The sequence below is a fragment of the Capra hircus genome, chromosome 18 (genome assembly GCF_001704415.2).
Source record: "Capra hircus breed San Clemente chromosome 18, ASM170441v1, whole genome shotgun sequence".
NCBI lineage: Eukaryota > Metazoa > Chordata > Mammalia > Artiodactyla > Bovidae > Capra > Capra hircus.
In genome coordinates, this window is record NC_030825.1 from 47,742,247 (window position 1) to 47,769,714 (window position 27,468).

General features: G+C 36.1%; 1 protein-coding gene across 3 annotated transcripts; it reads right to left on the minus strand.

Annotated features, from left to right (window-relative positions):
- ZNF567 (zinc finger protein 567) lies at positions 1,677 to 27,422 on the minus strand. 3 transcript variants are annotated; one of them, XM_013971150.2, is made up of 6 exons: positions 27,315 to 27,422; positions 25,984 to 26,083; positions 23,761 to 23,834; positions 7,822 to 7,948; positions 7,478 to 7,564; positions 1,677 to 4,050 (listed from the first exon to the last, which is right to left on the minus strand). In XM_013971150.2, exons 3-6 carry the CDS (start codon positions 23,767 to 23,769, stop codon positions 2,330 to 2,332), a joined length of 1,944 nt encoding a protein of 647 aa, XP_013826604.1. In that variant the 5' UTR covers positions 23,770 to 23,834; positions 25,984 to 26,083; positions 27,315 to 27,422; the 3' UTR covers positions 1,677 to 2,329. The 3 variants fall into 3 exon arrangements, with proteins under 3 accessions (XP_013826604.1, XP_013826605.1, XP_013826607.1); XM_013971151.2 differs by lacking the exon at positions 27,315 to 27,422 and having other exon boundaries at positions 25,984 to 27,306; XM_013971153.2 differs by lacking the exons at positions 25,984 to 26,083; positions 27,315 to 27,422 and adding an exon at positions 25,027 to 25,344.

Below are 27,468 nucleotides of genomic sequence, written 5' to 3' on the forward strand. Positions count from 1 at the left end.
CTTGAGAATTGAACTAGAAGGTAGACCATAAACCAGGCCTCAGAGTGGGTCCTGGGTGAAGCACTTGAAAGATAAAGCACACTGGCACTGCAAATGCTTTGAAAACTGAACTGACATTGGAAGCCCAGGGCACAGAAAGTACTTTAGAACTTACACACTGATTCTGAATTCAACCTACTAAGATAAGCAAACCAAAATTATGCCCCCCACAGGATTTAAAATAGACTCAAAGAATCAAATTATTCAAAATGTCTAGCAAACAATAAAAATGTATTCTGCATACAATGGAATAGGACAATTTCAACAACTCACAATGGAAAAGAAAAAAAGGAAAAGACATCAACACTGAGATGATCCACATTAGAATTCCAAAGACTTTTAAACAGCTATTAGAAGCATGTTTCAACAAATAAAGGGGAATCTAAGCAGAGACACAGAAGCTGTAAAAAAAGAACCCAAAAGAATTGTTTTAAGGAACTTTAATTAAAAATTTTTATTATATAATTTTCAGATGTATAAAAGGAAATTTTAGAACTAAAAAAATATGACGAAAATTAAGACCTATTTGATGGGTTCAGCAACAAAATGGAGAAAACAGAGAAAAGATTTAGTGAACCTGAACTTGGATCAATAAAAAATTATCTAATAGAGAAAGATTTACAATAAAACAAAACTTATTAAAGCCTCTAGGATCTGAGGGACAGTACCAAAGGGTTTGTCATTTGTGTCCCTGAGATTGTGAAAGGGAAAAAGAAAGTACCAGGAAGAAAAAAATATTTATAAGGAATTAATGGTTGAAAACCTACCAAGTTTAGCAAAAGACCTTAAACTTACAGATTCAAGAAATGTAGCAGATCACAAAAAAGATAAACTATAAGAAACCATTGCTGAGACACATCATAACCAAACTGCTGAAAATCAAAGAAAAAAAAAAACCAAAAGCTTCCAGAGAATACAGATGCATTTTACATATAGGAGAACAATGCCTTGAATACCAGAACTCTCACTGAAAGTACGAAGGCCCAAGGGTAGTGGAACATTTTTAAAATGCTTTAAGGAGAGAAATGTCAATCCCATTCTTTATCCAGTGAAAATGATCAAGAATGAAGAATAAAAGATATTAGATAAAGAAAGACAATGAGGATTTGCTACCAGCAGGTTTGCTCTAAAAGAAGCGCTAAACAAAACTCTTTAGATGAAAGGAAAATGATACCAAAGGAAAACTTGAAACTTCAAAAATAAGAGCTATAGAAATGGCAAATTGCTGAGTAAAAAATAAAATTGTTTTTTTCTTTTTATAAATATTTACTGTGCTAAAAAAGCAAGGAGTATAACACTGTCTCATGAGGCTTGCAATGTATATAGATATAATAAATGTAATAATCATAATATAAAGAGGGGAGGCTAAAAAGACATATATGGTGGTAAGATTTCTAAATATAACATGCAGCACTAAAATGTAACTCAAAGTACACTGTGAATTACATATACCGTGTATATCATAATACTCTCCAAAGTGAATCATCCCATGTTGAGAAAAGTTTGAGAGATCTCTGGCAGTATTAACCATAACTGAAAACCTTTTATACACACCCTGGGATTGAGTAATTTCAGTCTTTGTATAAAATCAACAGAAATACAAGCATACACACACACACCCCCACAGACGGACATATACAAGAATATTTACAGCCACATTTTTATTACAACACAAAATTATAAAAAAATACAAATACCCATCAAGAGGATTGATAAATAGCAGTATATTCTTTAAATGGAATAGTATACAGAATGTAAATGAATACACTACTGCCACATGCAATAATGTATGAATCTTTAAAATGTTGAGTGAAACAACACAAAAGAATTTATAATGAATAACAAAATACATATATAGTTTGAAGAAGAAAACTATTTCATGTTAAAAACCGGGAAGTGGTCAACTTTGGGGGTAGTAACAACTACATTTTGTTCTGAAGAGTGCAAGAAGTTTATTTCATATTTTCTTCCTCTTATGGAGGCTGATGCTTATAAGCATTTTGTATCTTGCCTCTGCATGTACTATATAAGCACTTAAAAAAATAAACTGAGTCAGGAGAACTCAAAAACTTAGAAAATTAGCTTCATTGCTGATAAGTTCAATATCAATGATCACACCCATTTCATATACTAGTAAACATAGATAAATATTTATGTGGTACAGTACATTAAGTTAATAATTATTACATTTGTGATTAAAATTACCTCATATATATGTTTAAGCATGCTTTAAAAAAAACAAAGTTTTACAATAACTTAGAAAGGTTTCACAAAGAAATCACATCATTTATTACTGCATTTCCATGTTTTCTCCCTTGTGAGTTCTCTGATGGACAATAAGATTTCTTTTATAACTGAAGGACTTACCACATTCATTACAAATATATGGTTTCTCCCCTGTGTGAGTTCTCTGATGTACAATGAGATTTGTCTTCTGGCGGAAGCACTTCCCACATTCACTACACTTGTATGGTTTCTCTCCTGTATGAGTTCTTTGATGATGAATGAGATATGATTTCCTGCTAAAGGCTTTCCCGCACTGAGGGCATTCATAGGATTTCTGCCCTGTATGTATTTTCTGATGTACAGTGAGGGTTGCTTTCTGGCGAAAAGACTTCCCACATTCATTACAAATATAAGGTTTCTCTCCTGTGTGGATTCTCTGATGTAAATTGAGATTTGTCTTCTGACTGAAGGACTTTCCACATTCATTACATTCATATGGTTTCTCTCCTGTGTGAGTTCTGTGATGATCAATGAGGTATGACTTCATTCTAAAAGCCTTCCCACAGTGAGGACATTCATAGGATTTTTCCCCTGTATGTGTTCTCTGATGTGCCACAAGGGTTGTCTTCTGGCGGAAGGATTTTCCACATTCATTACAAATATAAGGTTTCTCTTCATTATGAGTCTTCTCATGAAGAGCAAGGGTTGTTTTCTGGGAGAAGGATTTCCCACATTCATTACAAATATAGGGTTTTTCCCCTGTATGAGTTCTTTGATGTACAGTAAGGTTTGCCTTCTGATGAAAGGACTTTCCACATTCTTTACAAATATAGGGTTTTTCTCCTGTATGAATTCTCTGATGTAGGGAGAGTGTTGTCTTCTGGCGGAAAGACTTCCCACAGTCGCTACACTCATATGGTTTCTCTCCTGTGTGAGTTCTCTGATGACGAATGAGGTGTGATTTCAATCTAAAGGCATTCCTACATTGTGGACATTCATATGATTTCTCCCCTGTATGTGTTCGCTGATGATCAGTGAGGGCTGTCTTTAGGCGGAAAGACTTACCACATTCATTACAAACAAAGGGTTTCTCTCCTGTGTGAGTTCTCTGATGATCAATGAGATAGGATTTCCTCCTAAATGAATTTCCACACTGATGACATTGATAGGGTTTTTCTTCTGTGTGAATTCCCTGATGCAGAATCAATACTGATTTCCTGCAAAAGGACTTTCCACATTCAGTGCATGTATGCTTTTTTTCAATATTGGTTGTTCTTCTTCTTTTATTATAATCAGAAGTGTTTCCCCTTCTATAAGTTCTACTATGTGTAATTGGGCCTCCTCTTTTAAAAAAGGCTTTCTCACAGTCATTATATTCAAATGACTGTGCTGGTGTTTCCATCTTATGATATTGCGTGATCGTTTCATTATGACTGATGGTCCTCCCACGTTGATTATGAGATTTGACTCCAGAGTGAGCTGTCTCTGGTTTAGTATTGAGGAGTGATTTCCCATACCCATTACACTCACTAAGTCTCCTTCTTGTAGGACTTAGATTACTGATGATTAATTCTGAAACATTTTTTAAAATCTTTTCATGAGTGTCATATTCAGGAGGTAGCTTTTTTGAATTAATAGAGTTTTTACTTAAAGTAAATGTCTTTTCACATGTACTACCGTTCTCATTAATCAGCTTTTTGTGGTTGATTAATATAACTGATCTAGAATACTTATCTTGCTGTTCCTTGAATTTCAATAAAAAGTCTTCGGCTTTCCAGTTTTCTTCTAGAAAAGAATATAATTAATAACAACTTGTGAATCTTACATATTTTCTATGAAAAGGAATTGTATATGTGTATGAGGCCAAAAAAGATCAAGGACAAACTATTCCTTGCCTGGGAAAAGACATGGAACCTAAATTAAACACTCTGCCTCAGTGTGGAAAAAGGTGAAAAATAAGTAATGAATGCTAGTAACATTTGCACTATGTACCAGAACTTCATACAGAAAGTGAAACAAAGACAAGAAACAGTAAAGGAAAGAGACACAAGAATAGTGGAAGAGGAATTCATGCTTGGATAGGTGGATTTAGAGGCAATAAACTGAACCTATGGCATTAAGATTTAAGTAGGATGAACAAGACAAATTAGTGGAAAAGCTAGTTCAGGGAAAATTTTAGAGGTAAGTGTTTGGAGGACACAGATTAGAGCTTTTACATGTTCATCCCTAGATTGTGAGGTAAAATACTTTCAGTTGTTCCACCAACCCCCTTCCACACAGCCATCAGTAGATCTTTCCAAGCATTAATTATTTTCCTAGCATTTAGGGGAAAAAATCCTATAGTCTACACTCTAATCCTCCATATAACTGGGAATCATTTTTTCTTGTGAGGGAAGTACAAAGAAAACACTCCCAACAGGAACTTTATTTTTATTAAAAATAAATGGCTTTTTTTCCACCAAACTGTGCAGCATGCAGGATCTTAGTTCCCTGACCAGAGACTGAACTCATACCCTCTACAGTGGAAGCCCAGACTCTTAACCACTGAATCACCAGGGAAGTCCCCCAACAGGAACTTTCATGACAATTAATTATAACTATTCTTTTCAACTGCTAACTTAATTTTTGAGGTTTAAAGAAAGAATCAAGTCTTTCTCTGATACAGTAACATTCTTAACTCCAGTTTTCCATATGTGGACCAGAAAGATTGCTCCCTGTGGTTCTAGATCACTCATTAACCTTAGCCTTTATTTCTCTTATAAATTTATAATTATATTTGAGATCATCCATATCTAGTGAAACAATGTTAAATCTAGGCTCAAAAGTCTGTTTCTTCCTGAGTCCACTGCCTCTAGTACTAACATAACAAGGAATTTCTCCTATAAACAAAACTTTACAGCACCTAAACTCACTTTTTATATTCGAACAAGTTTTCAGCGTTGTCCACGTATCTGAAAAATCTCACCCATAATAAGTAAAGCCTCTATTGCTGTATATATACCTCACTTATTCCTAATCACATGCTTTACTTACATTCTTTTAATCAGCTGACTTTTTTCCTAGTCTTATTTCTAATCATATTTAGAGAATCTTCAAGAAAATGCTACCACTCCATGATATCAAAACCCTTCACATATGCCCCACCATCAATTTAAGATTTGTTTCTTTACAACTTGAAAACAATTATAGTTTATAAAAATAATTCTAACAAATCTTTTTATAAGCTTACACTATATCATAAATATTTCATTAAAAATGCAAACTTTGACAATAATCCTTTCTCATAATTCTTTATTGGTTATGTTCTTTGTATTCTTCTGAGTTTACATTAATACTGCAGATCATAGATAGGTAGTGTCTGTTAGAATCCACCACTTCAATCAGATGTACAGAGCCATGACCTCAGCAAATACTTCTGAAAGGACTTATCAGTACATGCTTTGTGAATGGAGGACAAAGAGATCTCCCTTATACAGTTCCACAAACAGAAAAAAGGCAACTGACTACTTAACATGTATACTACAGCAAAAAAGTACAAAGGATATTATCTTTGAAAGAATGAATCCTTAAACATAAACCATGTACAGTCAAGTATCAAATTATATAATCTTTAAGAGTTGTATGTGTTACAGTTATAAGCAACATGGGAATGAAGAAAAAGGAAAGGTGGATATGCTGGGGAGTAGTCAAGGAAGAGCAAGGATAAGAAATCATGACTTCAAAGATACACATTATATAGAAGGGTGAACACAGTGAAAAGTACAGACATGATAAACCTTACATGTATAGAGGACATTTAGGAGACTAGATCAAGTAGAAATTAGCAAGTTTCCACAAAAGAGAAAAACTTGAAAAGACCACACGATGGCTTACTATGGTAATCCTTATATAACGGAGACTTTCAATGTCATATAATTAACAAAAAGAAGTAGGGAATAACTATCTTGTCAGAAAAGTAACAATATAAGTTGAAAAAATTAGCACAAAAATTATAGCAAAGCCAAATTGTAATTACAGTTTCAAGACATGAAATATAGTAGCTGTCAATCTGTACGATATTTATGTAGAAGTGAGAAAACTACAGTGAAAAATGAAAATATAGGAGGATGTAAATATATTTCACAGGCTTATAAACACAAACTGTGAAGAGGTTCCTCAAAGATTATGACAGAGACAATCAAGCTGGTATCACAGCAGGAACAAAATAATCTGGAAATAGTTAGTGGGAAAGAATTTAAGAGCTAGGAAAGTTGGAATAGGTAAGACATTAGAGTGCAGAACTTATGAAGCACTAGAGAGAAGGTGGGAGAAATGTGCCAAGTATGTCAGTGCTAGAGGTATCTATATAAAACAAAGAGTTTAAATTCTCAGAATGGATGATACTACTATAATTAAAAGGTAGATCTCTTGATGACAAATTAGAGAAAAAAGACTTGAGAGTCTAGAGAAATAATATACATTAAAAAAAAAAAAAGATTTATGTGACTATTATGTATAAGGCACTGTTCCAGGCAATGCGGCCAGAGTATAAAGAGAACAGACTAAGCTGGAAATAATCACTTAGAGAATCAGGGTAAGAACAAGTCAATGTTTTACCCAAAGCAAGGGATGGTTTCAGGTAAGATGATCATCCATATACAATGAACCATGAAAACTTACTGGAAGAAAATAGTAACTATGGAATTATCTGTCTTGGCCAAGGCAAGGGAATTAATAGCTAGACTTGTGGTGAGAATGGGAACTCAGAGTTAGCACAGCAAACAAATCTGGAATGATACTAAAGATATGGAGATAAAATAGAAAGCACCTGAGAAATATTAACCAAGAATTTTTTCTTTCTTAAAGATAGATAAGAATGCCTAAAAGAAACCTATACAATGGCTAGACAATAAGGGACTGAGAAAGCTAGAAAAGGACAGAAATGGATGAAAAGATCTAAAAGAAGGAAGGCTTACAGTACATTTTGATTAACAGTGGCAATTAGGCAATTAATTAGGCAATTAAGAGTGGCAAGCAAATTAGGAAAGTCTATTTTTTAGGGTGAGTGATATTTGAAAGTGTGATTTAAGATTTTTGCAGGCACAGTGGTCATTTCAAAGGTTAGGATCCTTTAAAAGTACACTACCAAAACATTTCAAAGGTGTCACCACCACACAATCACTTTAAATTTATTTTTCACTAGATTTCATCTGCCTGAGAGTCAGAAACTCACCTAAGCAGGTATGACCTTTAAATGATGTCCACGGTTCTTCTCCTCGTTCCAATTTGAGGATCACATCAGGCTTGGTCATGTGACACCCTGATTAAGGGAAGATTTGGATTAAGTTGCTTAAATGTTAATACATTTGAAAAATCAGTAAGCTGAATTTCCATTCTGCAAAGTAAGATACTCCTTTGTGTAAGAGTAAACTTAACACCTTGTACTAGGCAAGTGAAGACACAATTATCCTTTTTGTCAACCAAAAAGAATTCATCCCTGAAGACCAAGATCACATGTATTTTAGGCACTCTGAAAGGAAATGCATGCTACTGAAAGTTTCAAAGAATTTTTCTTACCTATAGAAATGAGATGGCAATAGTTTTCCAACATTACATCCATGTAGAGTGTCTTCTGAGCAGGATCCAGGTGCTGCCACTCCTCCTGACTGAAGTCCACAGTCACATCTTTGAATGACACTGATCCCTGTAATGGTTTGGAACTGTGATCAGAAAATTGACCAGAAACTGGGGACTAGTTTTTTATTTTATAACTTACTTTATCTTTTGGCTGTCCTATACAGCATGTGGGATCTCAGCTCCCCACCCAGGGACTGAACCGGTGCTCCTTGCAGTGGAAGCACAGTCTTAACCACTGGACTGCCAGGTAAATCCTTGGGGACTAGTTTTGATCCTGCTCCTTTCTGGCATTCATATGAAACTTGTAAATAAAGCCTACCATTTTTCTTGTTTTGTGATTTAGATTGTAAGGGAAGCAACAACAACAAAAAAATCAAAGTATAAGTACTTGCCACCATATTTACTTAATAACTCATTCTAAAAATGTATTGTGAAGTCACTTTGCAATCCCAAATTGCATTAGTTTACTTGGGTGCCAAGATATACAACACACAGTCTCTGCTCACAAGAAGTTACAGCTGCAAAGCATGCAACACATACTTTTAAGAAAGTATGTGTCAACCCAAATCTACAAGACTGGTGGTAAGGGTACTACAACAGAAGTATGTTACAGTGAATTACAAGGGCAGAACAATTTTTCAGGCTTCACCAATGAGGTAATTTTTTTTCTCCTTTAAGATTAATGTGTTATGCAAGAAGAATATGGTTTTAAAATGCATTGGTGTGAATGGAGAGAGTAGCATGATAACACATATACTACCATATGTAAAATACATAGCCAATGAGAATTTATTGTATGACTCAGGGAACTCCAACCGGGGCTCTGTGACAACCTAGAGGGGTGGAATGGGTGAGAGGTGGGAGGGAGGTTCCAGAGGGAGAGGACATATGTATACCTATGGCTGTTTCATGTTGATGTATAGTATAAACCAACACATTATTGTAAAGCAATTATCCTTCAATTAAAAATAAATTCTAAAAAATGCATGAATGTGACATATCTAGCAATAATAGAGTGAACTGGTCAAGAAAACAATTCCTCAGATGATAATTTTAAAATGTGTACACAATACACAATAAAAGTAATAGAAGGCACTGGAAGGACACCAAAGTAGGCAAAAATTGGAGGAGAGTTTATTCTTAAATGATAACAGTGAGTAAGAATTCTTAAGTTTGTGGCTATTTTGCATGAAGGTACCCACCCCAAAGTCCACAGCTCCGCAGGCAGAAAACCAGTTTACTTCCTCAAAGGTGACAAAGGACAGAATTGAGGACTGGTAGATGAGCTGAAGATTTAGTGACATTTATCTAGAAGTGAGAAAACTATTGGAAGAATGAGACTCCAAATCTGAGTATAAACTTTGCCAGAACTCTAGTTTGATAGTTAAACTAAGCAACTGTTAAGAGAGATCAAAGGAGACTTAGGAAAAAGCAAACAAGACATGAGAAAAGAGTTTTGAAAACGAGAAGTGTACCAAGTGAGATTCCGAGATTTCTGCATTTTTGATTAACAGCATTACACAACCTGCTTGTAAGTTAAGCAGAACCTAGAGCCTTATTGGACTGAGGTGTCAGAAAGTTGGGGCTAACAAAGCAGCAGGAAGCATAAAAGGGCGAAACACTAGAAGAAAGTACCGCAGAAAGTAAGCCCTCAGATCTAAACATTAATATATACCAATTCTTTGAGAGCTAAAAGTACATGAACATCACCCATCACGGGACCAGAGTGAAAAAAGCAGCAGGAGGAAGCTGAAGAGATCCAGCTATCAGCTGCTTCACACTTGGGGTGGAAGTAAGAGGACAGGGAGGGCAGGGTTTGAAGCTTGATTCCAAGCAAGTTAATTGTCTACTAGAAGAAAAACAAACAAAAATCCTCAAAAAACAAGACACACAGAATTTAGATTACTATAACACATTATTCAAGAGATCCTGGTTTCTAGCAAAAATTACCAGATACGTAAACAGAAAAATAAGAGGGGGAATATAACCCATATTCAGAAAAAGATAGTTCATGGAAACTAATTCCTAGTGAGCCTAGATGTTGGATTTTGCAAAAAAAAAAAAAGACTTCAAAGTAGCTGTTCTAAAGGCGTCCAAAGAAGTAATGAAAAATCTGGCAGGGAATCTCGAAACATAAACTGATAAAAAAACATGAACTGAAAATTCTAGACCTACCAAGTATAATAAATGAAATGAAAATTTCACCATATAGGCTCAATAGCATAGGAAAAGGAACAAACATTAACCTTGTAAACGCAGACATACCTTGGAGACATCACAGTTTCAGTTCTAGCCCACTGCAATAATTATTGCAATAAAGCCAGTCACAAAAATTCTTTGACTATGCACTGCATATAAAAGTTACATGTACATTATATTGTAGTCTATTAAGTGTGCAATGGCATTATGTCTAAAAAAACAATGTATATGCCTATCTGAATTAAAAAATACTTAAGATAAAATGTGTTGATCATCACTAGAGCTTTCTGTGAGTTGTAATCTTTTTGTAATAGTAACATCAAAGATCACTGACTACAGATGATAACAAACACAATAATAATGATAAAGTGAAATATTTCAGGAATAGCCATCTTGACAGCGACATGAGCAAATACTAAATACTGTTGGAAAAATGGCACCTACAAACTTGCTTAACTCAGGATTGCTAAAAACCTTCAATTTGTAAAAATGAAATATCTGCAAAGTGAAATTTAAAAAAGCATAATAAAGTATGACTACATTGATCAATAGAAATTAAGCCATCTGAATAGAAAGGAAATGAAAAAGAAAAAAATGAATAACAGATTCACAGATTTTTGGGTCAATTTCAAAGTAATGCAAGACAGATATAATTGGAGTCCCAGAGAAAGAGAAAAAAAAAGGTCTGAAAAAATTTTAAGGAAATAATGGCATAACATATTCAAAATAAGCAAAAACTTGACTTACACATTAAAAAAGCTTAATGAACCCCAAAAGAATAAAAACAAAAGAAAACTACAGTCAGAAAACCCTAATCAAACTGCTAAAAGCCTAAGAGAACATCAACCAAGAATTCTGTACTCAGCAACATTCAGTTCAGTTCAGCAACATTACCTATTAAAAACAAAGGCTACATAAAGCTATATGAGCAGATAAAGTTTGAAAGAATTCATCACTAGCAAAACTGTACAACCAAAAATGGTTAAAAAGGTCTTCAGGCTGAAGGTAAAAATGACACCAGATGATAACCAAGGTCTTTAGGAAAGAATGAAGAGTTAGAGAAAAGTTTTATATAAAAGACCATAAATATTCATTTCCTTTTTTTTTTTTTAATTTTTAGCAGCAATTGGTGAACATTTTCCTGCTGTTTTAGCATGAAAACAACCATGGAGAATTTATGAAATAAATGAGCAATATTGTGTTTGAATAAAACTTCATGTTTGGACACTGAGATTTAAATTTCAAAAACTTAAATAGGTCAAAAATATTTTGATTTTGTATTTTTTCCAACATTTAAACTAGAAGAACTATTCTTAACTCACAATCTGTATAAAAATAGGTAGCAGACTGGATTTAACCTAATGGCTGTAGATCCTTGGTTTAAAGCAAGCATTTTAACACCATTAATTACAAACAGAAATATCACATACATGGAGAACCAAAAAGCAAACCATGGAAGTCAGTAAATGAAAATACAATGTTGCAAGCTGATATATTTTACCTTAAGTAATTCAGCATTATCTCTAATAAATCATGATAAGTTAAAGATACTATACTATAGAAGCTGCATACTATAATCCCTAAAGAAACCACAAAAAATAATGCAAGATGATATAACTACAGATACAACAGAGAAATGAAAATGAATAATAAAAATTCATTATTGTGTCAGTATTAACTGACACAAAGTAAAACAGAATGTAGGAACAGATGCATAAAAACAGGTTAGGAGGAATCTTAAATGTGTTAAGAAGCCCAATCTGAAAAGGCTACAGAATGTAAGATTTTGACTATGTGACATTCTGGAAAAGTCAAAACTACAGAAAAGATAAAAAGATCAGTGGTTGCCACTATTACAGATTATAGAGGAGAGGGAGGGATGAGTAGGCAGAGGACAGAGGATTTTTAGAGCAGTGAAATTAGTCTGTATATTATAATGGCAGATACGTAACACTATATATTTGTCAAAATCTATAGAATAAACAGCACCAAAAATGAACCTTAATATAAACTATGAACTTTGGATGACAATGATGTATCAGTGTAGGCTCACTGATTTTAACAACATACCACTCTGGTACAAGATACTAATATTAGGGAAGCCTTTGCATTTGTCAGGGTAGGGAATAAATGGAAACTCACTGTACTTTCTACTTAATTTTTCTCTGAATGTAAAATTTAAAGTATATTTAGAAGATTTCAAATAAAACAGGTCAGGTAATCAGAAAACAAAGAGCAAAATAGCAGCCCTGACTCCAACTTTACAACTAAACACTCCCATGTGGCTTGTGGGATCTTAGTTCCCTAACCAGGGATTGAATGCCTGTCCCCTGCATTGGAAACATGGAATCTTAACCACTGGACTGCCACGGAAGTCCCAAGACTGAGATTATAAAAAATGTATAAAAAAGCAGGACTTAAAATATATTCCCTGGTGGCTCAGACGGTAAAGCATCTGCCTACAATGCGGGAGACCTGGCTTTGATCTCTGAGTCGGGAGGATCCCCTGGAAAAGGAAATGGCAGCCCACTCCAGTAATCTTGCCTGGAAAATCCATCCTATGGGTGGAGAACCCTGGTAGGCTACAGTCCATAGGGTTGCAAAGAGTCAGACATGACTGAGCGTTTTCACTTTCACTTCACTTTCAAAATATATTCTGTCATCAAGAGACATATTTTAAATACAACAGACACAAATATGTTTCAAATAAAAGGATGGAGAAGGACATAAAAACATTAAACATGGGAAAGCTGATGTGGCTATAGTAAAAGCAGACAGAACGGATTTCAAGCTGAGGTGAGGAGTATTACCACAACAGATAAAGAAGAACATTTCCTGAGGATAAAACAGTAAATACATCAGGAAGATGTAACAATTACAACTGTATATGTACTTAAATAACAATTTCAAAACACGAGGCAAAAATTGATGAAAGAAAAGTGAGATTTCAAAAAGTCCAAAATTGATGTTCATGTTGATCACTGAGAGAACTAGACCAATGGGGGGAAAATCTGTAGCCATTCAGAATCTCTAAGAATACTGACACCTGATGCTGGTAAAGACTGAGGGCAAGCGGAAAAGGGGGTGACAGAGGATGAGCTGGTTGGATGGCATCACTGACTCGATGGACATGAGTCTGAGCAAACTTGCCGAGACAGTGAAGGACCGAGAAGCCTGGGGTGCTGCAGTAAATGGGGTCATAAAGAGTCAGACAGACTTAGCGACTTAACAACAACAACTCATTTGATATTTATAAACCACCACTTTCAATACTTTGCACAACACATTTTTTTCAAGAGTAAATGGACTATGCACCAAGATAGATCATAAGTAAATCTCAACAGATTAAAGAAAAATCATATGAAGTATGTTTTCTGACCACACATGAACTAAATTAGATATCAATAAAGATAACATATCTAGACAAGCCCCAAATGTTGGGAAATTAAACGATATACTTCCAAGTAATCAATTTAGGGTCAAAGAAAAATAAAAAAGAAAACTTTCATAAAATATATTAGGCTAAATACAATTTTGAAGAATAGGATAAGAGAAAAACATAAGTTTAAACGCTTGCTTATATTAGGAAACAAGAAAGATTTAATATCAATAATTTAAACTTTTATCTTAAGTAGCTTTATAAAAGAGTATGCTAAACTCAAAGCAAGTAAAGGAAATAGTTTGGAAAAAAGGAAAAATCAGTAAAATAGGAAATAAATAAGCAACAGGGGGAAAAAAAATCAATGAAACTGAAAGCCAGATACTTTAAAGTATCATTAAAATGTAAAACCTCTAGGGACTTCCCTGGTGGTCCAGTGGTTAAGAATCTGCCTTCCAATCCAGGGAATGTGGGTTCAATCCCTGGTCAGGGAACTAAGATCCTGCATGCCATGGGGCAACTAAGTTGGTGTGTCACACTATTAATAGAGAAGCCCATGCAGCAATAAAGACCTGCAACAGTACCAAGCACAGCCCCCCGCCCCTCACAAAAAAAGGTAAAACACTAGTCAGACATTTAAGAAGTAAAGAGGGATGCCACATATGGCCACTATCAGATCCTGCAGATATTAAATAAAGAGACTACAGCATAAACAAATTAAAGGCAATAAAGTAGACAGTGTAGATGAAATGGACAAATATTTTAAGTCCATTTAAGAGTCAATGATAATACTACACTAACTTTTTCTTAAAAATAAAGGACTGAGGAATATTTTCCTATTCCTTTTATGAGGTGAATCTTATACAGTTACCAAAACCAGAACAGACCAATAGCCTTGATGAATACCAATTAAAAACCAAAAAATAAGAGTGAATTGTATAAAGGGATAATATAAAAAGCAGAACACATGAACAAGTGGTGCTTATCACTGGAATGCAAGATTGGTATAATACCTGACAATCAATAATATAATCCTCATTATATCAGAATATAGTAGGAAAAGCATATGGTCATTTCAAATGAAAAAAAAAGCATTAGGCAAAATTTAACATCTGTTATACTTGTATTAAAAACTCTCAACATTAGAAATAGAACTCCTCAACTTAATGAAATGCAACTACAAAAGATTTATACATAATATCATACTTACTAGTTAAAGGTTGTTTTTCCCCTAAAATCAGGAGCAAGACAAGGAGAGCTGCTCCCACCAGTTCTATTGAACACTGCAGACAATGCATAAAGAACGAAAAATACAAGGCAAACACACTGGAAAGGGCGAAGGCAAACTGCATTCACAGACATAACCAGATATGTAGAAAGTACAGGAAATAATAAGTGAATTTATCACGGTCACAGCATATTTATCTCAAAATAGTAAAAAAAATTCAATTCTATTTTATACTAACAACAAACAATTGAGAATGAAGTTAAAAAAATAAAATTAATAAAATATTTGCAAGACCTGTGCACTGGAAACTACAAAACACTGCTGAGAGAAATTTTAGAAGACCTAAGCAAACATGGAAATATACTAGGTCCATGGTTCAGAAGACTTACTACTGTTAACCTAACAATTATCTCCAACCAACTTATAAATCTTTGAAAACTTAATCACAATCCATTAGGTTGTTTTATAGAGACTGATGAGTTGATTTGAAAATTTATAGGAGAATGTAGAATACCTATTATACCTAAAACAATTTGGTAGGTTCACATTACCTGATACCAGGACTTAATACCCTAACTAAAACTGTTATCTTGGTGAAAGTATAAATACACAAATCAATTAAGAGACTATAAAAAACGCCTACACACATGATCAACTGATTGTCAACAAAGGCTCCAATATAATTCAGTAGAAAAAGGATCTCTTTTCACAAAAGACTCTGGAAAAACTGGATATCCATTGAAAATAGAAAAAGGGAACTTAAACTCTTACCTTACAGAATGAAACTGACATGGATCACTCCTTTAAAATGAAAATCTAAAACCATAATACTTACATATTAAAGAATAAAATATGCATAATGCTGGAGTATGCAAAGACTTCTGAGGTAGTGCACAAAAAGCACCATCATAAAAATTTAAAACCTGGTAAACTGGATTTTATCAAAATTAAAAACTTCAGCTCTGAAAGACACCACTAAGAAAATTAAAAATCAAGTCATAGACTGGGAAAGATATTCCCAGTATTTCTATCATACAAAAGACTTGTATTGAGAATGTATAAAGAACTCTCATAATACAGGAATAAGAAGACAACCAAATCAACTGGCAAAAGATCTAAACAAATCCAGTAGCTATATATCAATGACAAATATGCGAAATAAAAAATATCCACCAATTGTTAGGGAAACAAAAAATTTCAAAAGAATGAAATGCCAATACACACCTGCTAGAATTAACTAATGGAGAAGGCAATGGCACCCTACTCCAGTACTCTTGCCTGGAAAATCCCATGGGCAGAGGAGCCTGGTAGGCTGCAGTCCATGGGGTTGCGAAGTGTCGGACACGACTGAGCAACTTCACTTTCACTTTTCACTTTCATGCATTGGAGAAGGAATGGCAACCCACTCCAGTGTTCTTGCCTGGAGAATCCCAGGGACGAGGGAGCCTGGTGGGCTGCCATCTATGGGGTCGCACAGAGTCGGACACGACTGAAGTGATTTAGCAGTAGCAGCAGAATTAACTAAAATTAAAGAGTGACCATACCAAGTGTTGGTGAAGATATGCAGCTATAATATAATAACTATCATACACTGCTAGTGGGAAAGTAAAATGGTACAACCACTTTGCTTAACAGTTTGGCAAGTTTTTTTTTATAAAGTTAAACATATATTTTTCACACAATTTACTGATTTCAAATCTAGGCAGGTTTTATACAAAAGAAATGAAAATATAATCCACATATGAGCATATCACTGTAACAGTCAAAAAGTGAAAAAAAAAAAGTCTATCAAAAAGTGAGGGTATAACTAAAAAATTGTGGTATATTCATATAATGGAATAACAGTAGTCAGCAATATAAGGAATATTCTGATACACACAACATGAATTTCAAAAGAAAATTACATTGAGTTAAACAGGCTAATCCCCTAAAAAGCAAATATTCTACTATTCCATTTATATGAAAGTCTAGAGGAGGCAAAACTAATTTAGTGACAAAAGCAGGTATGATTAATAATACCTTAATAAAGGCCAATGGTGGCAGTAGAGCAACTGGTTGTAGGGGGGCATGAAGGAACTTTTTGAAGTAATGGAAATTTTGTAATCTTGATTGTTGTGGTAACTGAATAAATCTTTATACCTTTCTCAAAGTTCCTAAACTTATTCAACACTTAAAATGAGTTGCTTTTTATTCTATGTAGATTATACCTTAAAAATTTTTGATTTTAAAAAAAAGGTATGTTTGGGCTTCTTCAAAAATGGAAGAGTAGCTCTTATTTCACATTTACTGTAGATAACAGCTCTAAACTCCAGAAAAATATAATCAACGCCTCAGTTTCCATGGGAGATGGATTTCAGGACCACCTGTAGATACCAAAATCTCAAGCTACTCAAGTCCCTTACATAAACTGTGTAGTATTTATATATAATCTATTTTATATTGTTCCATATACTTTAAATCATCTTGACTTACCATATGTAATACAATGTAAATGCTATGTAAATAGTTGCCACTGTCCAGCAATTTCAAATTTTGTATTTTGGAACATTCTGGGATTTTTTTTTTAACATTTTCAATCTGTGGTTGGTTGAATTTGTGGATGTGGAAGGGAAGCCCCATGAATATGGAGTGCTGACTATAAAAAACAACTATCTGAAGGCACTTAAAAGTGACCCAAACAAACAGAAACTGGAGGGAAGGTTTTATACTTAGGAGAAGAACGACAGGAGAACTGCCAATTCACACTACTTTCAGCCTAAACACAGGTCCCAAGTAGACATCAAGTATGGCAAATAAAATTCAGGTGTAAATCCATGGTCCTACTGGCTTGAAGAAACAAAAGATAGAATTTAGGACAACAACAGTAATTGGAAAAGAAGTAGGGAAATCCTGAAGAAATGAAAGCCAGAGGCAGGAGTTGGGGGGAGCCCCAAAACACTGAACAAACTTTATCCACACCTTTAGCTGATACCCCAGTTAGGCATTCATGGGTCAGAATTTGAGACCTCTGGTTAAATATAAAAGAAATCAAGCAGAGATTCGAGCTGCCACTAATCAGAGAGTCTGAAGTTTAAAGTTTGTTTTCAGCCTACTTAACTGTCCAACAAAACAAATCAACTTCTATGGAAATTAACTGATAGAGGAAATTCTCTCCTGCTGTAAACAATTAAAAAATTGTAAAAAAATAGATTAAACATATGTTTTTAAGCATTGGCTGACAGTGCTTAAAAACAGAGCACGGTGAGCTCTGAAAGGGAACAAAGTAAGCTTTGACTGCCCAGCTTACAGCTTATAGGCAATTTCCAGGTCACAGCACAGGAAGGGAAAACACAGAGCCCAGCAGTCTTTCTGAGTGGAAGAAACAGAGATGGGAGTTTGAAGAGTCCAAGATGGCTAGAACTGCTAAGCAAAATACTGAAGAGGAGGGAGCAGCAGAGAGAGAGAGACAGAGACAGAGGCCTCTCCAGACATATGTAGAGTGATACCCTTGAATCTACAGCTGAATATCAATCTCAAAATACATGGGCTCACCATCAACACAATGAAAGGGCAACTTACAGAATGGGAAAGTTTCTGCAAATGACCAATAAAGGGTTCAAATTACAGGCTTCCCAGGTGGCACAGTGGTAAAGAATCCACCTGCCAATGCAGGAGACACAGGAGATGCAGCTTCAATCCCTGGGTCAGGAAGATCCCCTAGAGAAGAAGTGGCAACCTGCTCTAATATTCTTGCCTAGAAAATTCCAAGGACAGAGGAGCCTGGTGGGCTATATAGTCTATGAGGTCACAAAGAGTCAAACATGACTGAACACATATACATCCAAACTATTAATATATAAGCAGCATACAAATTCAATATTAAAACAAAACCCAAAATAACCCAAGTAAATAATGGGCAGAAGACTGAACAGACATTTTTCCAAAGAAAACACAGAGATGGCCAACAGGCATATGAAGATCACTAACATCGGAGAAATGCAAATCAAAACCATAATGAGATACCATCTCACACCTGTCAGAATGGCTATCATCAGAAAGACCACAGACTAACAAACACTGACAAGGATGTGGAGAAAAAGGAAGCCTTATAGTCTGCTCGTGGGAATGTAAACTGGTGCAGCCACTGTGAAAAACAGTTGGAAGCTCTCAGAACACTAAAACTAGAACTGTCACATGGCCTAGCAATTTTACTCCTAGGTAAAATGTAAAAACACTAATTCAGAAAGACACATGCACCACCCCAACGTTCAGAGCATTATTTATATTGGCCAAGATGTGAAAGCCACCTAGGTGCCCATCAACAGATGAATGGATAAAGAAGACATAGTGAACAGCCACACACATACATACACAGGAATATTACTCAGCCATAAAAAAAAGAATGAAATTTTGCCATCTGCAACAACCTGGACAGATTTGGAAAGTATTATATTTAGTGAAGCAAGTCAGAGAAATACCCAAATACTATATGTCATCATGAATGTGTGGAATCTAAAAAATAAAACAAATGTATATAACAAAACAGAAACAAGACTTACAGACAGAGATAACTAGTGGATACCAGTGGGGAAAGGGAAGGAGGGAGGAGTAAGATAGGTGTAGGAGATTAAGAGGCATAAACTACTAGGCATAAAATAAATAAGCTACCAGAATATACTGCATAGCACATGGAATACAGCCAATAAGTGTAATAACTATAAATGGAGCTTAACCTTTAAAAACTGTGAATCATTATGTTGTACACCTGAAACGTATGTATATTGTAAATCAGCTGAAAAAAATAAAGAAAAGGTGGGAGATGCTCCAGGTTAAAAAGCATTTAGGATATTCCCAAAAAATTAAAATTAAAAATAAATACTAATCATAAGAATGCCAGAATGGCTATAATAGTATCAAACAGAATAGATTTTAGAAAAAAGAATATTATCAGGGATTAAGAAAGGTACTTTATTTTAACTTATTTATTTATTTTCTGGCTGCACTGTGTGGCATGTGAGATCTTAGTTCCCCGACCAGGGACTGAGCCCATGTCCCCTACAGAGGAAGCATGGAGTCTTAGCCACTAGGCCACCAGGGAGTCCCAAGTAAGGCATTTTATAATGACAGAGGAGATCAATTCATAAAAAGAACAATCCTAAATATAAATTCATCTAAAAACAGAACTTCAAAATATATTAAGTAAAAACTTATAGAACCGAAAGTTAAAATAGACACAATTACAGCCACGTGAATCCTACATGTAGCTCAGTCGGTAAAGAATCTCCCTGTAATGCAGGAGACCTGAGTTCAATTCCTGCATCAGGAAGATCCCCTGAAGAAAGAAATGACAACCCACTGCAGTATTCTTCCCTGGAGAATGCCATGGGCAGAGGGGCCTGGCAGGCTACAATCCACAGGGTCGTAAGAGTTGGACATGACTTAGCGACTAAACCACCATCACTGTCCTGTCAGGAGCATGTGATGTCTGGCTGTCCTGCTTCAGTGATGCCAAGAGTGATCAGCAGTGTCATCCTATTCCATCCATTTAAAAAAGCTCAGTCAGACTTTCCATTAATAGTTTTGGGCTTCCCTGGTGGTTCAGATGGTAAAGAATCTACCTGCAATGTGGGAGACCCAGGTTCGATCTCTGGGTTGGGAATATCCCCTGGAGAAGGGAATGGCTAACCACTCCAGTATTCTGGCCTGGAGAATTCCATGGACAGAGGAGGCTGAAGGGCTACAGTCCATGGGGTCACAAAGAGTTGGACACAACTGAGTGACTTTCACTTTCACAGCCACACTTGTAACTTAAGATTTTGACTTCCTTTTATGTCACTGGTATAACAGACTGAAAATCAATAAGGAGAAGGAAAACTTTACCATCATAATCAAGCAATTTGACTTATTTACAGAATACACCATCCAACAACACTAGAATATACATCCTCTACAAGTACATATAGAACTTTGATCAGATGGTACTATAATCTGTGGTACAAAAGAAGTCTATAAATTTAACAATGAAATCATATACAGCATGGTTCCTGATTGTAACCAATTTAAACTGGAAATCAATAGGAGAAAGCTATTTGGAAAATCCCCAAATATTTGAAAATTAAACAGACTTCCTCTAAACAAATGAGTCAAAAAGGAAAGCATGAGATAATTAGAAAATATTTTCAAATGAATAAAAATGAAAATACAACATGTCTAAATTTGTTAGAGGGAAATTTATAGCGTTAAATGTCCTACGGTGGGAAAAAAGTCCAATATCAATGATATAATCTTCCATGCACAAAATAAGAGGTAATTAAATCCAAAGTAATGAAAAGGAAAGGAAAAACAAAGTGTAAGAGCAGAAATGAAGTAACAGGAAACAGAAAAACAGGAAATCAATGAAACCAAAGGTTGCTGCTTTGAAAAAAATCAGCGAAATTGATAAATCTCTAGTCAACTGATCAAGGGAAGAACTAAAAGTCACAAATAATCAACAACAGAATGAAAGAGGGGCACCATTACAGATTACATAAACATCAAAAGGATAAAAAGAGTAGATTTTTGAACAACTTTGTGCCGATAAATTTTATTACTTGGATGAAATGGACATTGCTTAAAAGACAGAAATTATAAAAGCTCACTGAAGAGAAAAAAATTGATAGCATGAAAGTGAAAGTGTTAAGTCATTCAGTCGTGTCCAACTCTTTGTAACACCATGGACTATAGTATGCCAGGCTCCTCTGTCCATGGAATTCTCCAGCCAAGAATATTGAAGTGAGTTGCCATTCCCTTCTCCAGTGGGTCTTCCCAACTCAGTGACTGAACTCAGGTCTCCTGCATTGCTGGCAGCTTCTTTACTGTCTGAGCCACACGGGAAGCCTGAATAGCATTAATAGCCACAATTCTATCAAGGAAATTGAACTGATAGTAAAAAATCTTCCCACAAACAAACCTTGAGGCTCAGATGGCTTCACTGGTGAATTCTAACAAACAGTTAAGGAAGAAATAATAACAATTCTACACAAATTCTTGCAGAAAATAAAAGGAGAGAACAGTTCTCAACTCATTCTATAAGTTAGCATTACCTTCATAGCAAAACTAGACAACAACATTACAAGAAAAACTACAGACCAAATTATTTATGGACCACAGACAAAACAATCCTTAACAGTGTGTTAGTAAATTCACCTAGCAATATGTGAAAAATGAATATATGAATCTATCATGACCAAGTGGGATTTATCCTAGGGATAAGCTGGTTTAGCACTTCAAAAATCAGTCAATATAACTCATCATGTTAATTTTAAAAGGGGGAAAACCATATAATACATAAAAAACAACAGAAGCATAAAAACTTTTAACAAAATTCAACATTCATTTGTGATAAAAATGATCACTAATCAAGAATTTCTTCAACCTGATAGATCTGATAAAGAGCATTTATGTAAAACCAATGTTACACTTAGTCAAAAACTACATGCCTTTCCCCTTAGGAATAAGGCAAAGATATCCTGTTCTCATTACTTATATCAACACTGCACTGAAAGTTCTAGACAATGTAGTAAAGCCAGACAGAAATAAAAGGAATATAGATCGGAAAGCAAAGATGGACAACAGTAATATTACACACCTGACATGATTATGTGTGAAGAAAATCCTAAAGAATCTACCAGAAAATTACTAGAATAAGTTTAGAGAGAAGGTAGGTTAATAAAAATCAAATTGCATTTTCATATACTAATCAACTGCATTTTAGCAAGGAACAATGGGAATTTGAAATAAAAATGAATAGTATTTACAACAACATAAAAAACACCTCAGTGTTAATACAACAAACATTTGCAAGACTGGTACACTGAAAACAACAAAACATTATGGTTACCCACTCCAGGATTCTAGTCTGGAGAATTCCATGGGGTCACAAAGAGTCAGACACGACTGAGCGACTTTCCCTTTCTTTCTCTTTGGAATGTGAAAAAGCTCTGGAAATAGATACTGCTGATGGTATAATACCTTTGCTCTTTTTTCAATCCTCCTACTGTTCACCCCAATGCTCACTTATGGATGTTTGTTTTTTATACTTTACTGTTTAACTGTGTGTGTGTGTCTGTGTGTGGTGAAACATATGTGACATAAAATTTTATCATTTTAACCATTTTTCAGTATATAATTCATTGCCATTAAGTACATTCACAATGTTATGTAACCATCACCAGTATCTACTGGAGTGGGTAGCCATTCCCTTCTCCAGGGGATCTTCCCAATCCAAGGATTGAACCCAAGTCTCCTGCATTGCAGGTAGATTCTTTACCAGCTGAGCCACCAGGGAAGCCCAAACAGAAACTCTGCCAATAACAATGAACAGTTAACTCTTATCTTACACTTTACCTAGTATTAAACCCAAAGCACATTAGAAGAATGTTTAAGACAATCCATTATGGGAGAAGAAGATATTAAAATACACATTAACAGTTTAAATTCAGGGATCTCTTGAAGGATCAGAGGGGAGAAATAGAGGATTCTTGGTTTTTGTACAATCTGCCAAGCATAGCTCTCATCTCAAAACCTCAAGACAGGACTTCTTGACACTTAACTAACAGCAATCTGTCAATTCTATCTTCATCCTGACTGTTCTTTTCTTTGCAAGAAGGTGCATGCTGTATTATGTGCTGTGCTGTGCTTCGCTGCTCAGTCACGTCCTACTCTTTGAGACCCTATGGACTGTAGAATGCCAGGCTCCTCTGTCCATGGGGATCCTCCAGGCAAGGATAGTGGAGTGGGTTGCCATGCCCTCTTCCATGCAGTACTACATTCTCATTTAATTTGAGGAAATGCATTTTTGTTCTAGCACTGTTTCTGGGAGAAGACTGAGAAAAGATGTTGAATGATTACACCCACTTAATATGTGAACACTAGTTAAAATTAGGAGCACTCGTGGAAGGTAAAAGCTTATCTGACCAATAGAACAAGTGGGTACTGCCTTCCTGAAGGGGAAGGCAAACAGGAGGATTTTAGTGCAAGAAAAGCAAGTGCTCAAACAGTCTTTAAACAAACGAACAAAACTATTTCAGAAAAGGGAGAAGAACCATCATCTCACCTGAGCCATGGTTTTGAGATTTACAAGAGATGACCAGTCTTCCTTTGGGCTCTTCTTTAGAAAAGGGGTGGCTCCTAAGAAGGCAAAACCAACATGAAAAGAAGCCACATGACACCACATACGTCTTTCAGCTCTCATGACTTACGACTCAATTAAAATCGACTCTATTTCCTTCGCTTTGGAGCTTGTCCACTCTGTCCACACAAATACAGGGGGATAATGAGCTAAACAAATATTATTTCATCCCCAAAGCTAGAGATACAGGATATTGGGGCAAAAAGTTAGATTCTGGGCAAGCCACTCTCCTCTCTAGTACCACTTTTCTCTCCGAAGCTGCCTACTAACTACTTCCAAGCTCTTCTCCATTAAGGCTCAACCTACATCATGACCAGCAATACATGAAAATACCTGTCACCCCATACCCTGAGTACCACTGATACAAAGTTCTCAATGCTTGCTAAAGTATACATTGTGATTCTAGCTCTTATTTTTCTCATTATGAGAGAGGATGAGCTTCTGAAGTATAAAAAAAAAACAACTCTTTTTTTTAAAAAATAAAAGACAAGCCAGACTGAGTCAGGCCACCAACTCCCCAGTCTATAGCCACCACCAGGCCCTGCAGACATTACCGCAGTCCATCTTCAGTTTCCTGTCTGTGACAGGTCTCAAAATTTTTTCACTTTTCTAATAACTATTTTCTGGATTGATACTAGATACTTTTTAAAGGAAGGAAATTAATCCTGTAAATACCTAAAATAATTTTTATAGCTTTATCATATACTTTATTTCCTTTACATATTTGAGTATATCTGGACTTCATATTTAGTTCCACTGATCTTTTCATTTAACTGCCAGGACTACTCTGCAGTTATTACAGTTTTAAAACATATTTTAGTATCAGGTAGGCCTACTCCCCACCTCCATTATTTTTCTTTAACCGCTTCTGTCTTGTTCATTATCTCCTAACAACTTTGGAAAGTTTAAAAATTTTACTGAAATTTTACAGAAACTTCATGAAATGTCAGTTTTGATACTTACCATGTGTCTTCTGGTTCTTAAATCTTTAATTTTTGAGTCTGTCAGGAACATCAAATTTTTTTTTTTACAAACCATACAACCTTTCTATCTTGTATTTTGACAGCCACTTCCCATAGTTTTCTGATACACCGACACAGTCTATTGACTTGTTAATGTCTTTTCCAGCAAACCTCTCAGTTTTCTGTTATAATTATTTTTAACAGGATGGTAAATAAGAAGTTTTCCTACCTCAGTCTCAGCAGATGTCCCAAAGATGGTGAGCAAACAAGCTTTTAATTGTCCCTCATGCTAAAATAAAGTCTTAAAAAGCAGCTGACTATAAAGTTTTGCTACCATTAATTTAACTCCAAGGAGGAAGAGGCTCCTTCAAGAGGCTAGAAGAGGCTAAGGGAATGTCTCTTTAAGAGAGCAAATTATTTGTAGAACAGTTTTCTAGGGAGAAGACAATTAGATGCTTCTTCCTCCCTTATAACAAACAAGGAGCTCCTTAGACCCTAGGTGAGGTGAAGGCGCTCAGTCGTGTCCGACTCTTTGCAACCCCATGGACTGTAACCAACTAGGCCTCTCCATCCATGGGATTCTCCAGGCAAGAATACTGGAGTGGATTGCCATTTCCTTCTCCAGGGGATCTTCCCGACCCAGGGATCGAACCTGGGTCTCTGGCATTGGAGGCAGACGCTTTAACCTCTGAGCCACCAGGGAAGCCCCCTTAGACCCTAATTCTACTTCTACTATAAATCAAAGTAGTGAAAGAATTTGGGGGAGAAATGTACATGCTTCCACGATATGGGGGAGTGGAGTGGTGGTGACTAAGGGGCTAATTCTCATCTGAGCTCCAGATGGGGAATCCATGGATGATGGAGCATGCCTAGGTTGGCTTAGATACTGTCCAAGAGGACTGACAGGAGAGAACAAGACCTACAAGTAGGTGGGTCACTGCATGCCAAGAGAGGTATCTGGAGAAGTGGTTGTGCCCATAAAAAGGAAACTGTATCTGGAAGTTCCCAACAGTGGGGTCTCTCAGAAGGTAAGGTATTTGTTGTTGTTCAACCACTGAGTTGTGTCCTACTCTTTGTAACCCCAGGAACTGCAGCATACCAGGCTTCCCGGTCCTTCACTATCTCCTGGAGTTCACTCAAACTCATGTTCATTGAGTTGGCCATGCCAAAGTAAGATATGACTTACACTATATTATAATGGTACCAGTCATGTTAGCCTGTTTTTGTCCTTGACTTATGATTTCTCTTTTTCAGCTCCCAATCCATTCCAGCTGAAGACTATCAACCTAGAAGGAATAAAGAGGGGACAAATAGAGGGATTAGAGAAGAAACCAATCACATTTTCTTTCACACAGCAGACTTCCAGCAGGAGGGAGCGTTTTTGCTTTTAAAACAAGTTTGAAGTACTGATTTCTACAGTGAACATTCTATTCAGCTAAATGAGGCTGATCTCGTGTTTAAATGTTCAGCATCTTTGTAACGACTGAAGAAATTATTGAACCTTTATTGTCCAGAAATGCACCCAAATACAAACTTTGAGAGCAGCAGTTATGGGAGAAAGTTTTTTCTGTGCTCCCAACAGTGTTCTACTTATGTCAACATACTGGTCATTAGTCAATATGGGGTTTCCCAATACAAGATCGTACCACCTGAAAATTATTTTACCTCCTCCTCTCCAATTAAAAAATATGTATTTTTTTACTTGTCTATTTGCCAGAGTCAAATTTTACAGGCATATAAAATGGCTGATATTCTGACAATCTAAATAATACATAGTACTTACTAGTCTTGAATCTACTTTCTCAAGTGTTTCATCTCAGTCACACAATGAACCAGCCACATTCAGTCACCGTGAATTGTGTACTTACTTGTGTGCACAAATACTTTAAAATGTGACATATTCACTGTTGTATCACCCACTACACAATCCCAATCCCACAGCCACACGTCATGCATAAACTCATAGAGCCCATTACATACTTCTATGCAAAGTAGCAAAATTTTACTCACAAACCCCTTACTGTTGCCACTTCAAAGTTGCACAGCCTCAAACACAGACTCTCACCTAATTTAAAAATTAGACCACACAGAGACCCTCTGACTTTCATAAACAATAGGTTCCATAACACGGCACAGAGTAACACATCTACACACACACACACACACACACACACACACACACCACACACACACACACACAAGAACAGGCACAAAAAGCTACACAATCAGAACGCCTGTATGTACAGGCCGAGCTCTCAGCCGCCTAGGGCTCCCTGTTCTACCTCGGCGTTCCCAGCACTTGCTCCCAGTTTCTTCCCCTGCCTAGGTTCTCGCTTCCCTCCTCGTTTTATCTAGGGCCCGGATTCTCGCTTTCCTTCCCGGCCTTCTCTCAGTCCAGGTTCCCTCTTCTTTCCTTGGGGTTCCCAGCCCAAGTTCCCACCTCCCTCCTAGGCAATGCCCACCGGGTCCCAACATCACACACACCCGCCCAGCACCCACTGGACCTACTAGCCTCACCTTCGAAAGGGGGAGACAGCCGTCTGCGCCTGCGCACTCCCGCGCGAGCTCTGCCTCCCAAGGGTCTCAGCGGCCTGTCTTTACAGCCGTGGCCTCGGCGCTCGCCTTCTCGACATCCGGGCTTTTGCGGCCTTGAACTACATTTCCCACAGTC